Source organism: Carassius gibelio, chromosome B4 (assembly GCF_023724105.1).
Source record: "Carassius gibelio isolate Cgi1373 ecotype wild population from Czech Republic chromosome B4, carGib1.2-hapl.c, whole genome shotgun sequence".
Taxonomy (NCBI): domain Eukaryota; kingdom Metazoa; phylum Chordata; class Actinopteri; order Cypriniformes; family Cyprinidae; genus Carassius; species Carassius gibelio.
Genome location: NC_068399.1, coordinates 23,827,849 through 23,844,318, shown reverse-complemented (window position 1 = coordinate 23,844,318; position 16,470 = coordinate 23,827,849). Strand labels below are relative to the sequence as shown.

The 16,470-nt window shown below is 37.4% G+C and overlaps 1 protein-coding gene across 2 annotated transcripts in view; it reads left to right on the top strand.

Annotated features, from left to right (window-relative positions):
• Positions 1–5,015, top strand: part of LOC127956739 (forkhead box protein P2) — a 101,268-nt gene extending 96,253 nt beyond the window's left edge. For both annotated transcript variants that reach the window (XM_052554909.1, XM_052554910.1), the window contains one exon: positions 1,467–5,015. In XM_052554909.1, the coding sequence (XP_052410869.1) occupies positions 1,467–1,611 (145 nt within the window). In that variant the 3' untranslated portion in view covers positions 1,612–5,015. The remainder of the gene's footprint in view (positions 1–1,466) is intronic.
• Positions 5,016–16,470: the final 11,455 nt, after the last annotated feature.

The window sequence follows — 16,470 nt, the reverse complement described above, 5'->3', positions numbered from 1 at the left end:
GAGTCTAGCTGCAGGTTGTCTCCTCACTTGAGAAGTGCCATCACGACCACTGCATATTAACGAAGGCCTGCACTTTCTATTAACAAGATAAAAAAAAAAAAAGCTCCACTCTACCCCCGCCCACCCAACAAACCCCCCCTCTTTGCTCCAGGGGCGAGAGGATGAGAAATTCTCCATTATTTATAATGGGGCTGCAGCTACTCCTTTTTTCCCTTTTAAATAGCAGGTGCCATCAGTAAACTTCTCAGCGGCGAGCATATTTTACTGTCAACGGTTTCACGTTTCCACATGCGCTTCATTAATCGGGGTTTAATTGTTGTTAACGCTTTTTTTTTTTGGCGACTTTGAAAACGCACATCTTGTGTTAAGGGTGCCGTGTTGAATGCATGTCTAATCTTTTTTGCAAGCTTGATGAGTTACCGGTACTTTTTTTTGTTTTACACTGTTTTGTGTTTCATTACAGTTTTGTTATTAGATCTTAGAGTAGATTTGCTTTTACTACGGACTACGGAGCCTATAGGTTCTTTTATTTGGCCACTTCCTGTGATGCTTGATTCTGATTGGTCAGTAGCTGCATTTTTGCTTTCAAATATTTTTTGTGTAACGCTGGGGAAAATATATACTGGCAACCACATTTCTCTATAGCTGTTCTAGTTTCATGTCTCTGTCTTATTTAACAATATAATTTGAACTTAAATCATATTTTATGTCCATTTATTTATTTAATAAGTAATAAGTGGGATAAGATGGTCGTTATTGTAAAATAACCACTTCAGCTGTTATTTTGATTTTTTTGTTGTTTTTTTTTTTTAAATAGGCATATGCAGTATTGGACCCACCGGTGGGTCCCCAGAGTTGATGTGGATAAACAATTTTTTCTTGTTTTATAAGGTCCTGAAAATCCTGTTTATTTATTTATTTGTTTGTTTATATGTTGTTATTAAGACTATTATTATTATTATTATTATTATTACACTACCATGCAGAAGTTCAGGGTCAGTAAGATTTCGAAAGAAATTAATACTTTTATTCTGAAGATACGTATTAAACTGATCAAAAGTGACAGCAAAGACTTTTACGTTACAAAAAAAATTCAATTTAATCTAAAAGCTGTTCTTTTTAACTCTCTATTCATCAAAGAAACCTGAGAGAAATGTATGACATTCCCACAAAAATATTGAGTAGCACAACTGTTCAGCATTTATAATAAGTAATGTGTCTTGAGCACAAGATCAGCATATTAGAATGATTTCTGAAGGCTGCAGTAATGATGCTAAAAATTCAACTTTGATTACTGGAATAAATTAGTAACATATAAAATAAATTTGAAGTTTTCTTTATGTTGTAAAAATATCTCATATTATTGTACTGTTTTTTTTTTTTTTTATTAAATAAATGCAGTATTAGTGTAATCTTTTGACCAGACCTTCCTCTAAATTTTTTATCATTTTTTTTCGCTTGCACAGGCCTCCAATTCACGTCAAGGAGGAGCCACTAAACATGGATGACGAGGACTGTCCGATGTCATTGGTGACCACAGCCAATCACAGTCCTGAGCTGGATGATGACCGGGAGCTTGAGGAGGGCAACCTATCGGAGGATCTGGAATGACTATTTTGCCCCACCCCTCCGCCAGGGCTCTGCCCCTTTCAGGCCCCGCCCCTATACTAATCCACAACCACCGCGAACCCAAAAAGACTGGAAGCAGCAGGCGGGAGTATTTATTTAGCATGCATCTGGAGACTGGCCCGAAGAAAATCTATAGCGCAGATCTTTAGGGACCACAGATGGACAGACATGAGACGTCTGCTGTTTAAAAACAAACATAAAAGGAAGAACAAAAGGACAAGATTTCATTCGAATCAGCTCGGCCACCTCACACAACGAACACGAGGCTCACGGACCGAAAAAAGACAGAAGTGAAACGGGAGCAAGTCCGTTTTGTAGAATGCCAACGGCCACATATACTGCCAAAAAAAGAAGTTTTAAGTTTGTGAATATCCAAGCCACAGTAGTCGTCGGTGTTAGATGCAATTGCTGGTTCAATTCAAGTTGTTGCTCTGTTATTTTTTGCACACAAGTAGTATCAAAAATTAGTGTAACTGCCTGTATGTTGACAAAATTTTTAAAAGGAAAAAAAGCTGTTTTTTGTTGTTGTTGTTGTTAATTTGTTTTTGCCCCCCCCCGCCCCCCCATCATTGTCGTTTTGTTTTGCCCGTAATGTAGCTTACGTTCATTTTGAGTCATGTTTGCGGCACCACCAACTGTAAATGGCATTTCTTCAAATCACATCAGTAACACAACCAAGGTATCAAGACTGTTGCAGCCATCAAAAAAAAAAAAAAGTTCACAAAGTAGGTCTCGAGTCTCACTAGCTCCGTTTCTGCTGAAAACGTGAAATGTGCTGCGAGTATCACGCTGAGAGGAAAAACACGAAAGAAAAAGATGCGTTTCTGCATATTCTTCTAGTCTCTTTACCTCCTTGTTCTAAAGCTTTGTCTACCTGCAAAGAGTCACAGGCAACAGCTAGAAACCAAAGCCAACACTATCAACGGCCGATAGCTTAGACAGAAGCCGCCAGCCTCTTTGGTCAGTCTTCTGTGACTTTAACTAGTACAAAGAGAAGATTTTTTTCCACTAACTACCTTCGAATAACCTCTGGGATCGTCTCCTTTAGCCCTGTACAAAGAGAAAATGATTTTAATGTAATTTGATCGACTTACGGAGCGCTCGCTCCGACCTCGTGATGTCAGTCGACCCCAAATAAAACGGGAAGACCTCGATTCAGCGACCATCACAGAGGTAGAGCGAGAGAGCAGCTATAAATGGATCATGACCAAAACAACCATTTGTGGAAGTGCAGAAAACGTTTCTTTAGTATTCCTTCTTTTTTATTATTATTATGATTTGCGTAAGCCATCTTGTTATCGTTTTAACTAGTGAAATGTACTGTTCATTGTGACTGTCCAACGTGTCATGTCTTATATCCGTCAGTTTCTTCAGAGCCGAAACCGAAAATATAGTAACCAAACTTTAAGATATCTAGTGAAGCCAAAAAAGTCATGATTTCAAGTCGATATGAAATGATGTGGCTTGGTTATATTGTAAAAGCAAACAACAGAGCCATGACAGGAAGAGGACGAATCTTTTTCCAGCTGACGTTTGCTTCGCTCCATTGATTCAGACTCATTGTATAATTCATGGCTATATAGACACAGCCCGTGTTGGATCATGGGAAGGTTTGTGGTTAAACCATGTATGGTGTATAAGTAGCAACTGGTTATTTGAGATGAAACACTTTGATTTGAACGTTGCTGATGTCATCAAGGAAAAGCGGTTGTTGCTTTAAAGTTTGCTTCTGTTTTCAGTCAAACCAAAGTTATACAGACTTCTGCCTCTTCTTATACAGCGGATGGAGATGAAAATAACGCAAAGCCTGTTTCCTTTTCTTCTCTCTCTTTTTCCTTGATTGTTCTCTAATGCAGAAAACCCATCTGAAACGGATAACTGCTTTGTGTTGTAACCGATAATGTCAAAGTTTGTCTCTCTCTGTGTGTGAAACATACTGTGCAGTTGTTCTCGTTTTGTGCCAAACCGAAGGGTTGGCTGCTAGTTTTAGCACACCAACACACACTCTCTCTCTCTCACACACACACACACACACACTAATAAGACAGCGAAGCTGGATCCAGGAACAAAGCGTATCCCTTATCCTTTGCTAGACTCAGCAAATTGACTTGAAGATGACATTCATAATAATTTTATGGCACCAAAAATAAGGACGCAGCGTCTTTGAATAAGAAGATACAAAAAGGGTTCTCCCACTTATCCAAAAAAGGCTTCTACCTCTTCACAACGCGAAAAATGGCCGATTGCACGAATCGTTAGAACGCCACTGACACATTTTTCCGCCCGATTCACACAGGATGTCACCAAAAGCACCAGTTTACATTCCCAAAGGCAGATGTGGAAGGTTTGCATTGAACTAGTTTGTCCTCAGAACATTTGTAGAATGAATATGTAAAAATACCTGTAAGGGGATATTGTGTTATTAAAAAAATGCATGTCTAAATTCATTTGGTGGACTGGAAATAAGAATTAATAAACACGTATAATAAAACGTCAGGATGATGATGATGATGTTGATGGACTAAGTGCATAAAGTGTGCATACCTCAGCTATACTGTTTCCGGGAGGAGATGATGATGATGATGATGATCGGCAAAAGAAACTCTCAGCCACAGAATGCATATTTCCTGTAGAGTTTGCATGGGTTTTGTAAAAACATTTTAAAAAAATGTCTAAAATAGTTGCTTGCACATAATACCAGAAGAACCTCCGGATCGGCAATCCCCTCCAATAGATTTTAGGATTGTCTGGGTTTTTTTTCTGGGATGATTTTGTCTGTAATTTTGATAATTGTGCATATTATGTAAAAAGATACAAAAAAAAAATGTTGGTGGACCCATGAATTTACCAGACATTTTTTTTTCTAAGCTAAAAAGATCAGTGTTTTTTTCTCCTGAATTTCCTGAATTTTTACTGTTCTCTCATTGCTTGCTAAGAATAGCAAACCTGCTTTTCCTGCATCTGCGTTGCGTAGCTGTAAGGCTTTTCCTAATGTGTGTATTTATTGCTTGTACCTCTGTGCATACGTTCTGAAGCATTACGTCTGGCAGTTGAGTCATGTATCCTTTTTAATAACTATCATTCTCCGGGAATATGATCCCCTGTGTACTATACAGTAAATTGAGACTGTAGCAAAAAAAAAAAAAAAAATGTTTATGTAATTGGTGACTACCTTTTGGTTGTTTTTGACTTTGCGTTTAGATTCGGTTCCTTCGAATCGAGACTCCTTTTTGATACTTTTCATTACCGTGTACTGTGTCCATATGTTACGGATTTCTGCGATAGAGGTCACGATTGAGAACTGTAACGGCCGTCATTATTTTCTGTATTCATGGCTTTTCACTGCTGAATAAAATAAAGGACCAAAACTAGGATTTGAAAAGCAACTGTCTACCTCCAACATCAGGGAGTTCTTTTTTTTTTTTGTACACATATATTTTTTATTCTACAAAGACGCAGTCTGTGGAAATGGGGCTGCATTATGCTTTTATGCAACGTGGAGGAATTCGTCGCAGGAACTCAAAAACAGCTCGGAAAAGAGAGGCGGGAAAAAAACAATAAAACTTTAATAGCCGACTTACATGGCTTTGTTCCGGCTCTCGGCACCTCGAGTGTTGTTTAGACGAGGGGAGAGGAGCCGCCCAGGCAGCCAGAGGTGCGCGTAATGGACGCGGCCCTTGTTCTCTGTCCTCGGCTTTGATCTGAGGAGAGCGAGGCCCAGCGCAACTTACTCGAAAAGGCTATTTTGGATGCAGTTGGGTCCTCTGAGGGGGAAACGGCACATCTTCATGCGTATTTGCTATGATTTTGGCCCCCTGCTGAGCTGCAGCGTGTTTACTTTTAAACGATGAAAGCAGGGCGTGAGGGAGCGGTTTATTTCCCAGAAATAATGCATGGCGTCCGGGCATCTGCATAGCACGTTAGCCGAGTCGCTAAGTCTTTTGTTAGTGACTTTGTAACCAATTAGGATTGATAATAATAATAATGAATAATAAAGAAACTGACCGATGTCCTGCCCCGAACTCACGCTATTGGTTGAGCCAAAATTTGAGACCATTAAAACATAAAGAACAACGTTTAAACCTACTGATGTCATACTCTCAATGGTCTGTGCAGTTTAAGTTAGGGTAGGAAAAAGGAATCTTAATTGACTGTCACCCGTCCCGTATACGGGACGCCTACATTTACTTCACTATATTACAATTAAATCTAATCTTATCTTGACAAACTGTATATCGGTGGAAAGGTTTGCCTTTTTCTCTATCACATTTTAGAAATTATATGTCAACTGAAAACTTAAAATCGCAAAATTCATCCTTTAAAACCCATTTTAAATTCAAACATTGCATTAACATGTAAATGGTACATCAATATCATGTTACAAAATGTTTTCAGTCATGAATTATATAAATTTTGGTTTGTATCACGCACATTCAAGTCTATCTTCAAAAACGTGAGTGACAGTTAAAGCAATAGTTCACACAAAAGAGAAAAAAAAAAAGAAATTTTGCTAAAAATGGCTACAGGCCATCCAAGATGTAGGATTACAGTAACAGATTTGGAAATATTTAGACTATATTACATAACATCACTTGCTCACCAGTGGATTCTCTGCAGGGGTGTTGTCAAAATGAGAGTCTAAACAGCTGATAAAAGCATAACAATAACGCAACTGCTGTCCATCAATTAATGTCTTGTGAAGCGAAAAGCTGCATCCATCAATAAGTCATTTTAACTAGGCGGGTCCCCAGGGAAAATCACGTTCTGGGGGGTAAAATACAAGTTTAATTGGCAGGGTTCAACTGGTTAAATTCACATTTTAGGGGACAAATATCACATTATTGGGGTCGCTAAAACCCGCAGACATTAAAAACAACCCGTGTCAACATTGTTAAAGTAGCCCAATTCGGCAGGAAAACCGCAGACTTTCATTCTGACGGCACCCATTCACTGCAGAGTATTCATTGGTGAGCAAGTGATGTAATGCTACCTTTCCCAAAATCTGTTCTGAATTAAAAACAAACTCATCTTGGATGGCCTAAGGGTGAGTAAATTTTCATTTTTGGGTGAACTGTTCCTTTAATATTGAAACAAAAAAAAAAAGTGCTGTACATTTAAGACAAGTATGTATGTGGGTGTTAAATGCTCTTATTTCTTATCCTGGTTTTATTCTGATCAAACAAATGAACACTTTTCCCAAGGAAACGGCACGTTTTACTCAGGGTCAGTGCAGACAGATGTGATTTAACCTCATTTCTGCCTTTGAAATTGAAATGCGTTGACCACGAATTTGCAAGAAAATTGTAAAAGGCGCGTAAAATAGTAAAAGCAAACTTGTCAAAGTCACGAGCAGGTGCATGGGCAGGCTGTGATTGAACCCAAGTCCCTGGTGTGACCCAGCTCTCATTTTCATGCATAACAGTTTTATCTCGACTGATGGGCCGCTCCGTCAGTGGCCTTTTACTCTGAAGGGATTCGACTTTACCACAAAGACAGAGCTAGCAGGCCCCTGAGAATCCGTCTTTTAGCAGCTCTTCCACTGGTCACTGAGAAGAATTTGGTTTTGCCCAATCAAATGCCCCCCTGCGCCCGGTTTGCCGCAGTTACTCCAGCAGTTTCCGCAGCACTTCTTCCGTGCTTTTTATGCACTTGGAAGTGTTTGTGAATTCAAGTGAGGGATGGTATACGACGTGCAACAAGGGCCGCTGTGTACCACACAACATCAGAGCGAGCGCAGACATTAAAGTGTGAGCCACATTACAGACCCCTCTTTCAAAGGCCATGAAATAATAATGACTTGTGGTTAGAGGTATTCGTGAGTCACATTCGCTGCTTTTCATAAAGTGGAGTTATTTACAGAGCAATGAATAAAAGAATGGGATAGCGGTGCAAGCCTTTTCCACATGAACTGAGAGAGCTGAAATAGGTCAGCATACATTTTGTTCTTTAGGTAGAGGTGTCACATTTACTAATTTCCTAGTCGACTAATAAAAATAGCACGAAAAACAAAAATAAAAGTAATGTTACATTTCTCCAAATATGTTAAAATGAAGAAATTCTTTACATTTCCATCATGTTTTCATTTTTGGTTGAACTGTTCTTTTAACATTGAAAAAAAAAAATGCACTGTACCTTTAAGACAAATATGCACATGGGTGTTAAATGATCTTATTTTATATCCTGTTCTTCACACTACCAAAGAAGAAGAAGGTATTTTAAGAACTGTTCACAGAAATGTTCTTTGGGGAACTAAAAATTGTTCTACTCTGAAAACCTTCTTTTGGAACCTTTATATTTAGGAATGTAAAGCACCTGCAATGGAAGTCTGTAGAGTGTTACTTTGAAGTGAGCTCCCAGTTTTGTTAACACACACACACACAGACACACACACACACATCTATATATATATATATATATATATATATATATATATATATATATATATATATATATATATATATATATATATATATATTACATATTATATGCACAAATCATATGTTTATTATAGTACTGCTATTTTTCTAGGCGGCTGGACATTCATTGCACATCAAAGTTATAGTGTGAACCGACTTAAAATGGTCAAACTAAGTTGATAAATGTGATAGAAACTTAAACAGACATCCTAAGGTAAGTGATTTTATCAAATTAGTGTCATGTTAACAATTTAACGTGGTTCCTGCAGCTATATTTTCACAAGTGTATTTTAACATTCAGTGCAGTACTCCATATGTGATTTTGTTTGTTTTCATAAACCCAGAGTCCTATTTAAATGATTGGGTGTGATAGTCGACTGCATCTTTAATATGACAGTCTGCATATACAACAGCCTAATTTAGTTGTCTCTTAGCAAAGAGTGTCAAAAATGATGTGCTATAGTGAAAATATATATATATATATATACATATATATCAAAATTAGGTTTAGAGATTCAGAGGCCAAAAGCGTCCCTCTCCGCTCAGCCCTGACATTGTGTTCCTGCTCTCCAGTGGGGACTCGCCTGCGGCTGCAGAATCGCCTGCTAAATAGTCCGAGGCAATGGCAACGCTAATTGAGATCATCATTATTATAATTGCAGCTCCTAAAAAAGTGTGTCTTAAATAATTTGCATTGCTCTCGAGTTGATATTGGAACACACTGCAGAAAATAATTGCATGGCTGCAAGGCACGTTTGGGTTGGACGGCTCCCTCTCTGTCTATCTGTCTCTCCTCCTCAGGGTTGCTGGTGTTCACCCCGTCTCCTGCTCTCAGCTGACGATGGCCCCATTACTGATTTGCTTTTCTGCATCGCCACAAAACCCCTGACACATTATATCACAGATCACTGAGCCACTTAAAGATGCGGACCACCATTTGGATTCAAATGCGAGAGTTATTGTGCAGGCTAAAAATAAATGGGAGAAAATTGTTTGCATGATGGGCGTTCGTAATGAAATGTAATTTCACGTAGGGGTTAACAACAAGCATTGATGAAATTAAGAGCCACGTCTCATAAAAAAGTAAAGCTGAGTTTATTTATATAGCACAAAAACACACAAAGATAATTAAAAGTCAGGAGAACTGGTATTATTTTTACACAAAAGCTTCCCAGTAAAGAAAAAAAAAATTAAATAATGAAAGTCATAAACACTTGCTGACACTGATCAGACACATAATTATATTCATATACTGGTCAGAAGTTTTTGCACAGTTGTTTTGAATCATGTTCTTTAAATAACACTAATAATAATAATAATAATATTACATTTTTATTGTCCAGGGGGGATTTCAGACGCGCAGAAATCAGATGAAATACATGAACATATATTAAACATACAGGCCACATATGAGATTTGATATTTAAAAGAGTCCTGAGTAATGTCGCTATCAATTTCAGGGCGACCTCAGGAAACAGACCACGACCTAATTGCCAAATCATCAGAATTGATTAAAGAATGATTTCAATTACGTGCCCCCAGTATAGAGTACCGACGCACCGAATTAAAAGTGAATTAGGACTCTCGATTGTATCACTCTCTTAAGTCCCTGCATATGATTATGATTATTTTTTCCCGCTTCATCCAGAACTTCTGAAGATGAACTTTCCGCTCGGCCTCGGTCTTGGGTGGAGGAGAAAAAAACAGTCTGGCGTTAGTGAGGAATAGTGGGTTAAATCACTTACTGAAGATTTTTAATGACATTTCAGTGTTCCGCGCGTAATTACTCTTCATCTGAGATATCCCATAATGATGTTGGACAGTCTTGGTTCAGGCTCGCTGGCTCGCTTCATTAGCGTGTCATTCCTATTTCACATCAGAAGATTTAATTGTAATGCTGAATATGCACAGCTCGCCGCGCCGGCCTAATCAAAGTGGATCCACTTGTATTATTAATATCGGACTGCTTGCTATTTTTTATAAATAAAAGAATACAGATGCATAAATCAGATGTCATTTATTAGCATGACGCTGGCAGCCGCGCTCCTCGCCCGTGCATTCATCAAGATTGAGAAGAGAGGGATAAAAAAAAGAGAAGAAAATCCTGCATTAAATATACATACTAATTCTTGCATGAAGTAATCAGATTACAGAGCAGGTGACAGTGGGCACTCGCATTCAAATGATTGGCAATAATGAGGCACGGAAAGGTGCGGCGAGAGAGAAAGAGAGGGTGAAAAAGATATGAGAGGATGGATTAAAGCTTCGTGTTCAATGGAGAAGCCTTCCTTTCTCTCTCCCTCTCTCTCTCTCTCTTTCAATGCTTCTGCTGACCAGTGTTAAAAATGCAGCTGTGTGTTTGGATGTGTCTCTAATCCAGCCGGATGAAGCCTCTCTCGCGCGCTGCTCTGGATAGCTGGCATTCACACGCCATGACTGGAGGATTTAAATGGCACGACTCCTTAGAGATTAAAGCAAATATCTATTCTCCAGTAAAATTAACTCGCTTTTTGGGGTCTGAATGCATACACTGGCTTTGCCTGTGCCCTAGAACATCACATTAATACGATTTCAAATGTACATCTTATTAAATTATACATGCAGAAATCTTTCAATTAAAAAACACTATCAGAGCACAATTAAGGACATGATTTTGGAGCTGAATCGTTTTATCAGGTGTAGTTTTCATATATATTTGGCCATTTAAATGTGTAAATATTTAACAGATATTAAATATGCAAATATTTGAAAGTCCTTAAAGATGCTGTAATGGAATTTACAGTGACCTCTGGTCAAGGCCCTGTATTATGGACTATTAACATGAACCAATAGTCACAGCAATGCAGTGTTTGAGGCCAGTTCTCCTCTGATGTGATGAAGACCTAACACTAAACAGAAAAAAATAGTAATAGCCCTACTTTAAATAGAAATTCAAAATCAAATTGCTAAAATAATAATAATAATAATAATGATAATATGTCTGTGTTTTAAAACGTTTGATCAGATTTAATTGCCTTAAATGTGTCCATACATAATCTGAATGCATGCATTTTTCTTGCAGGTGTGTGAGAGAAAAAGAGTGTGTTAACAGCAGCTGTAGGTGTCATAACCAGATTTAGCTTAACATATTTTAGTATACTTTAGAGACAATATTGTCCTCTCAATTTTATTTAATACAAATGTATTTTTATAAATTTACTTTTTATATATTTGCTATTTATTTACCATTTATTTAGTATGTAAATGTAATAAAGGGCAGGAATTCTATTTTTATGGGTGTAAGTTCTTATTTTGTATAGTTATTTGTATATTATTATATTATAATCAACTGAATGAAATGTACTTCTGTCATTTACAGCCTTGTTTAGTAGCTATTAGCTATTTAAGTCTTTAATAAATGCTCATTTAGATAGTTAGGTTAGCGTTGCCTATATATGAGTGTGCATGTATTTTCAAAAGCCTCACATCTTTTCTCTGGGATGCTGAACTTATATTGAAGAAAAGTGGTGTCCGTGTATATGCTGATCAAAGATGCTGTAGTTTCATGTGAAGAGCTCTGCTGCCTCTCTCTTCCTCTCTTTCTCTCTCTCTGTACCTGGTCAGTGAGCATAAGCATCATTTTTCTCCAGTGCATGTAGTCCACTGCTTGATGATATTCACACCAATCTGCTTTTTTTTCACCCAACATGCTTTTGATCTCTTATTTGCATGTAACTGCCTGTAGGGCAAGAAAATTATTTGGATGAGATTTTTTTTTCCTCAGTAGCATCTTCTTAGTATACCAGAGGCATATGGATCACACACTATCCGCTGTACAGCCCTTTAATAACTCCTGCTTCAGTTTAGCCTGGGTTTTAAACAACAAACTCCTGAACAAGAGCAGGCTTGATTTCAAGCTGCCCCTTCACCTGATGTTAAACCTGTCGTAAGTTTTACAAGCTCTTCACACTGTCTGACATACCAACAGAATGCCAAAATGGATAGAGAACTTGGGATTCAAACTGGGCTCTGAAGAACTCTTAATTTTACAGTATATGGCTGATGATTTCAATTTGTTTTTGCTAAGACATGCATCACTATTATTATTGTTGATACTGAGGCTTAGTGATTTGAACAAACTCCTAAAACCCTAACAAGCCAACTAGCAATGCTATAGCAAGTGCCCAGAATACCCTAGAATCTGCTTCAACTTTCATCTTTTGTTTTTTAATTAGTTCTCTGGGAATAGAACCCATAACCTTGAGGTTGCTAGTTGTTCATACTCATCTGTTTCTTATATTAACTTTTTTACATTTATGCATTTAGCAGGCACGTTTATTCAAAGCAAATTATTGCTTTTTAACGTTTATAGTTTATTAGTTCTCATGTTCTCTGGGAATCGAACCCATAACATGGTTGCTAGTTGTTTTTAAAGAGAATTTCGTTATGCTCATCTGTTTATCCTCTCATCTTTTTTTACATTTACTAGGAGCTTTTATTCAAAGCAAATGATTGCATTTGCAAAGTTTATTAGTTCATGTATTCCTTGGGAATCGAACCCGTTTGCTAGTTATTAGTTAAAAAACCTTGCTATGTGTACTAGATTAAGCTAACTGAGACTTGTTATAGCACTTGCATATCATTGTCCTTTTGTTGATTTTGATTGCTTCTATTTTCCTAATTTGTAAGTCGCTTTGGATAAAAGTATCTGCTAAATGACTAAACATAAATGTGAATGTAAATGTAGTTGTGTTTAAAGAGAATTCTTTTATTCTCATCTGTGTCTCTTCTCATCTTTTTACATTTAGCAGGCACTTTTATCCAAAGGAAATAATTGCATTTAAAGTTTAGAGTTTATTAGTGCACGCATTTCCTGGGAATCGAACCCATAACCTTGGGGTTATTAATTTTGTTTAAAGAGTATTTCTTTATGTTCATCTGTTTATCCTCTCATTCTCATGTAAATAATTTTTTACATATATGCATTTAGCAAATGCCGATTGGTTTGAGAAACCAATTCTAGACCAGCTGATGAGGTTCTGTTAAAACAAAAGGAAACTTTTCCAGAAAAGCAGCTAATCGTCCCATATAGACAAACTTTCAGCACCTTGAGTTTTCGTCCGCCGCTGCATCTGTTCCATAGAAGTGTGGGTCCTGACTTCCCATGCATTTGATGTTTTTAAACAATTTATATTTGTTATCATATCAAAGAGGAGGCGTGCAGTTATCAAAAGCATGCGAGGAACACGCAGCCTGTGGGCGCTTTCCCAGCATCACATTCCTTATTCTATTTTATCTTTCTTGGTTTTGACTAATGTCAGTAACAGCTACCGGTAATAAACTGCTTGTTAGGATTTAGCTGTTGCCTCCGAGCAGCAGCTTTGATTCATTGTCAGCTTATTTGGCAGTGTTTCCTGATTACCTCTCGCCCCGACTGCATGTTTATTGATTGGAAGTTAATAAAAAGCTCTGCCACTTGGGCGACTTCATTTAAAAGCGACGTCTGCCTTTGATGTGCGGGGCGACAGGGCACAATAAACTATCTTGTGCTGAAATGTCAGCACAAAGCAGATGCTCTTTCGTGTAGTTTCTGTGTGTTACACTGCATTTTCAGTAAACTTGATGTGATTTGTACAGCTTTGAAACTGAGATTGTGTACTCCACCTCTCAAATCTTCTCTGTTTACTGGATCAGAATGCTTGGGTTAGCATGTATGCCTTTGTGTTTCCCTGTCGTGCCTGTGTCAAATCCCAAAAACATCTTTAAAAATTCAGTCAACAGCATCTGGCAATCGCAACCTCTTGTTTGCTATTCATGTATGCTGGTATACATTGTATCATGGCGTGTCTTGCTGTGGGTCGTGGATCTGCAACATGGCCGCTCCATCAAATTTTGATGTATTCATTTAGGGTGGTGAGTGAGAGTGTTTGTTTATAGATGAGATGTTTGCTTGGTGGACATTCTCAAGCCGTTCTATCGGCATTCTGATGAGTCTTATCTGGGATGGGAGCTGGTTGACATGCCACTCGTGGGTTTGAGATCAGCGTCTCAGGAAGTTTCATGTCACATCCTCCCCCGCGGCCTGCCCTGCTGGATGACGGAGAGTAGATGTGCACATGTTGACAATGAATGTCTTGCTGTATTTACATGTTTTCTTAGTGTCAGTTTTCCAGGGTGAGGCTGAATTCCTTTTTGCTCATCTCTTTCTCCTCTCATTCCTGCTTCACTATTTTTATTTTTATTTTTTACATTCATGCATTTAGCAGACACATTTATCCACAGAAACATTCATTTACTTATTGCATACAATTCACACATTCTTTGGCAATCAAACCCATAACCTTATGGTCGCTAGTTGTATTTTAATAATAATTACTTTATGCTCATCTATTTCTCCTCTCATCTTTTTAACATTTATGCATTTAGTAGCCACTTTTATCCAAATTAAATGATCACATTTAAAGTTAACATTTAATCAATCCATGCATTCCCTGGAAATCAAACCTACAACTTTAGTGTTGCTAGTTGTGTTTAAATAGATTCCTTTATGCTCATCTGTTTCTCCTCTCATTCTCACCTCATTATTATTGGTAGTAGTATTTCCAAAGCAACTTATATTGCATACATTTTTGCAGTATATACATTTTATCAGTTCTTGTATTCCGTGGGAATCAAACCCAAAACCTTGGACCCTGAACCTTAAGAATGAGAGGTTATTAGTTGTGCTTAAAGATAAATCCCGGTTTCTCCTCTCATTCTGGCCTCACTTGTTCTTTTATTTACTGTATGAACTAAGCAGGTGCTTTTATCCAATGCAACTTATACTGCATTTAAAGTACTGTATAAATTATATGAGTTCACACATTCCCTGGGAATCAAACCCATAACCTCGGGGGTTGTTATGTATATTCAAAGAGATTTCCTTTATGCAGATCTGTTTCTCCTCCATTCTCACTTATTTTTTTTTACATTCATGCATTTAAAAGACACTTTTATCCAAAGCAACCTGTATTACATTAAAAAATACACATTAGTTCACACATTCCCTGAGAATCGAACCAATAACCTTGACGTTGCTAGCACCATGCTTTATTGTTTGAGCTTCAGGACTGCAATGCTCTTCTCGTCACTTTTCATTTAATTTACCATCCTTCCCTTTTTCCTTTTCTCCCTATCCTTTCATCTTTTTTCCCATAATAACTCATTATAAAATGCCCAATGGCAGTGCAGCTTACACTCAAACTCTGTAATGTGTAAATACAGATGAGCAAAAGTTCATTTACACAGTGCATAGCTAGTGTATGAATCAGACAGCTACACACACACACACAAATCTGCATGCATACATACACACATATCCCTTTACCACTTTCGCAGTCGTCTCCCTTTTTTTGCTGCCTTTCTCTCTTGGATGAGGCCCAAGAAACCATGGTGTCGAAATACATTATGAACATCAAAATATTTCTGTTTACAACATCACAGTCATGTCAATTAAATCTGATAAATTATTTAAACATTTATCTTCCATCAGCCGGGGGAATTTTTAATCAAGCTCAGTATTTATTTTAAATTAGCACTGTCAAGTGTGCATTTGTGTTAAATCCCTCGTACCATTAAAGATTTATCAGCTCAAATCTGTTTGGTTTTATTTTACTGTTAATTGGCTAAGTGGAGTACGGCAGCAATGTGCTAGCAACAAGTAACGATGAAAGGATTGGATGAATCATGGTCACATGACAGGTTGAGATAGCAAGGTCAAGCACTAACAAGAAAGTGTTCTTAATAAGCTGTCCTTAAAGGAGAAGTTTGCTTAAAAATGAAATCATTTACTTCTGTAAGACTTTCTTCAGTGGAATTGTGAGAGTGCTCTTTACATAAAATGAAAGCGTATAGTGACCAGGGCCATTCAATCTCCAAAAAAAAAAAAAAAAAAGTAAATTAAAAAGAGTAGTCCATATTACTTGTGCATTATATTACACGTCTTAAAAAAATGATGTCAACTGAAAATGAAAGTGGTATCAGGGGAGGAGAAGTTCATTATGTTTTGGTAAACCATTCAATATATAGAAGAAATACATTTTTTATTTATGGAAAAATTATTGACATTTAATCAGAATATTAATTTAACATTAATTTAGTATGTTTTTCAAAACAATTGACATTTTTTTTAAATAATAATGTGCACTGATAAATCATGTACTAACAAAATAGCTAAAAATAGGTCATTGTTTGTTGTCTAGACATTAAATCTCCAGGATATTGCGCATCAAGCGGTTGAGTCTGAGACAGGAAGGGTGACACATTTCACTCTCGCTCTTCAAAACAGCGACACACAGGCCAGCAGCGCTAAACTAAAGGCCTTATGGGAAACTTGGGTGGCCTCTTGTCTCATGACTGAAGGGTTGTAATATTAATCGCATGTGATAAGAGTTTCTGAGGGCTTCTC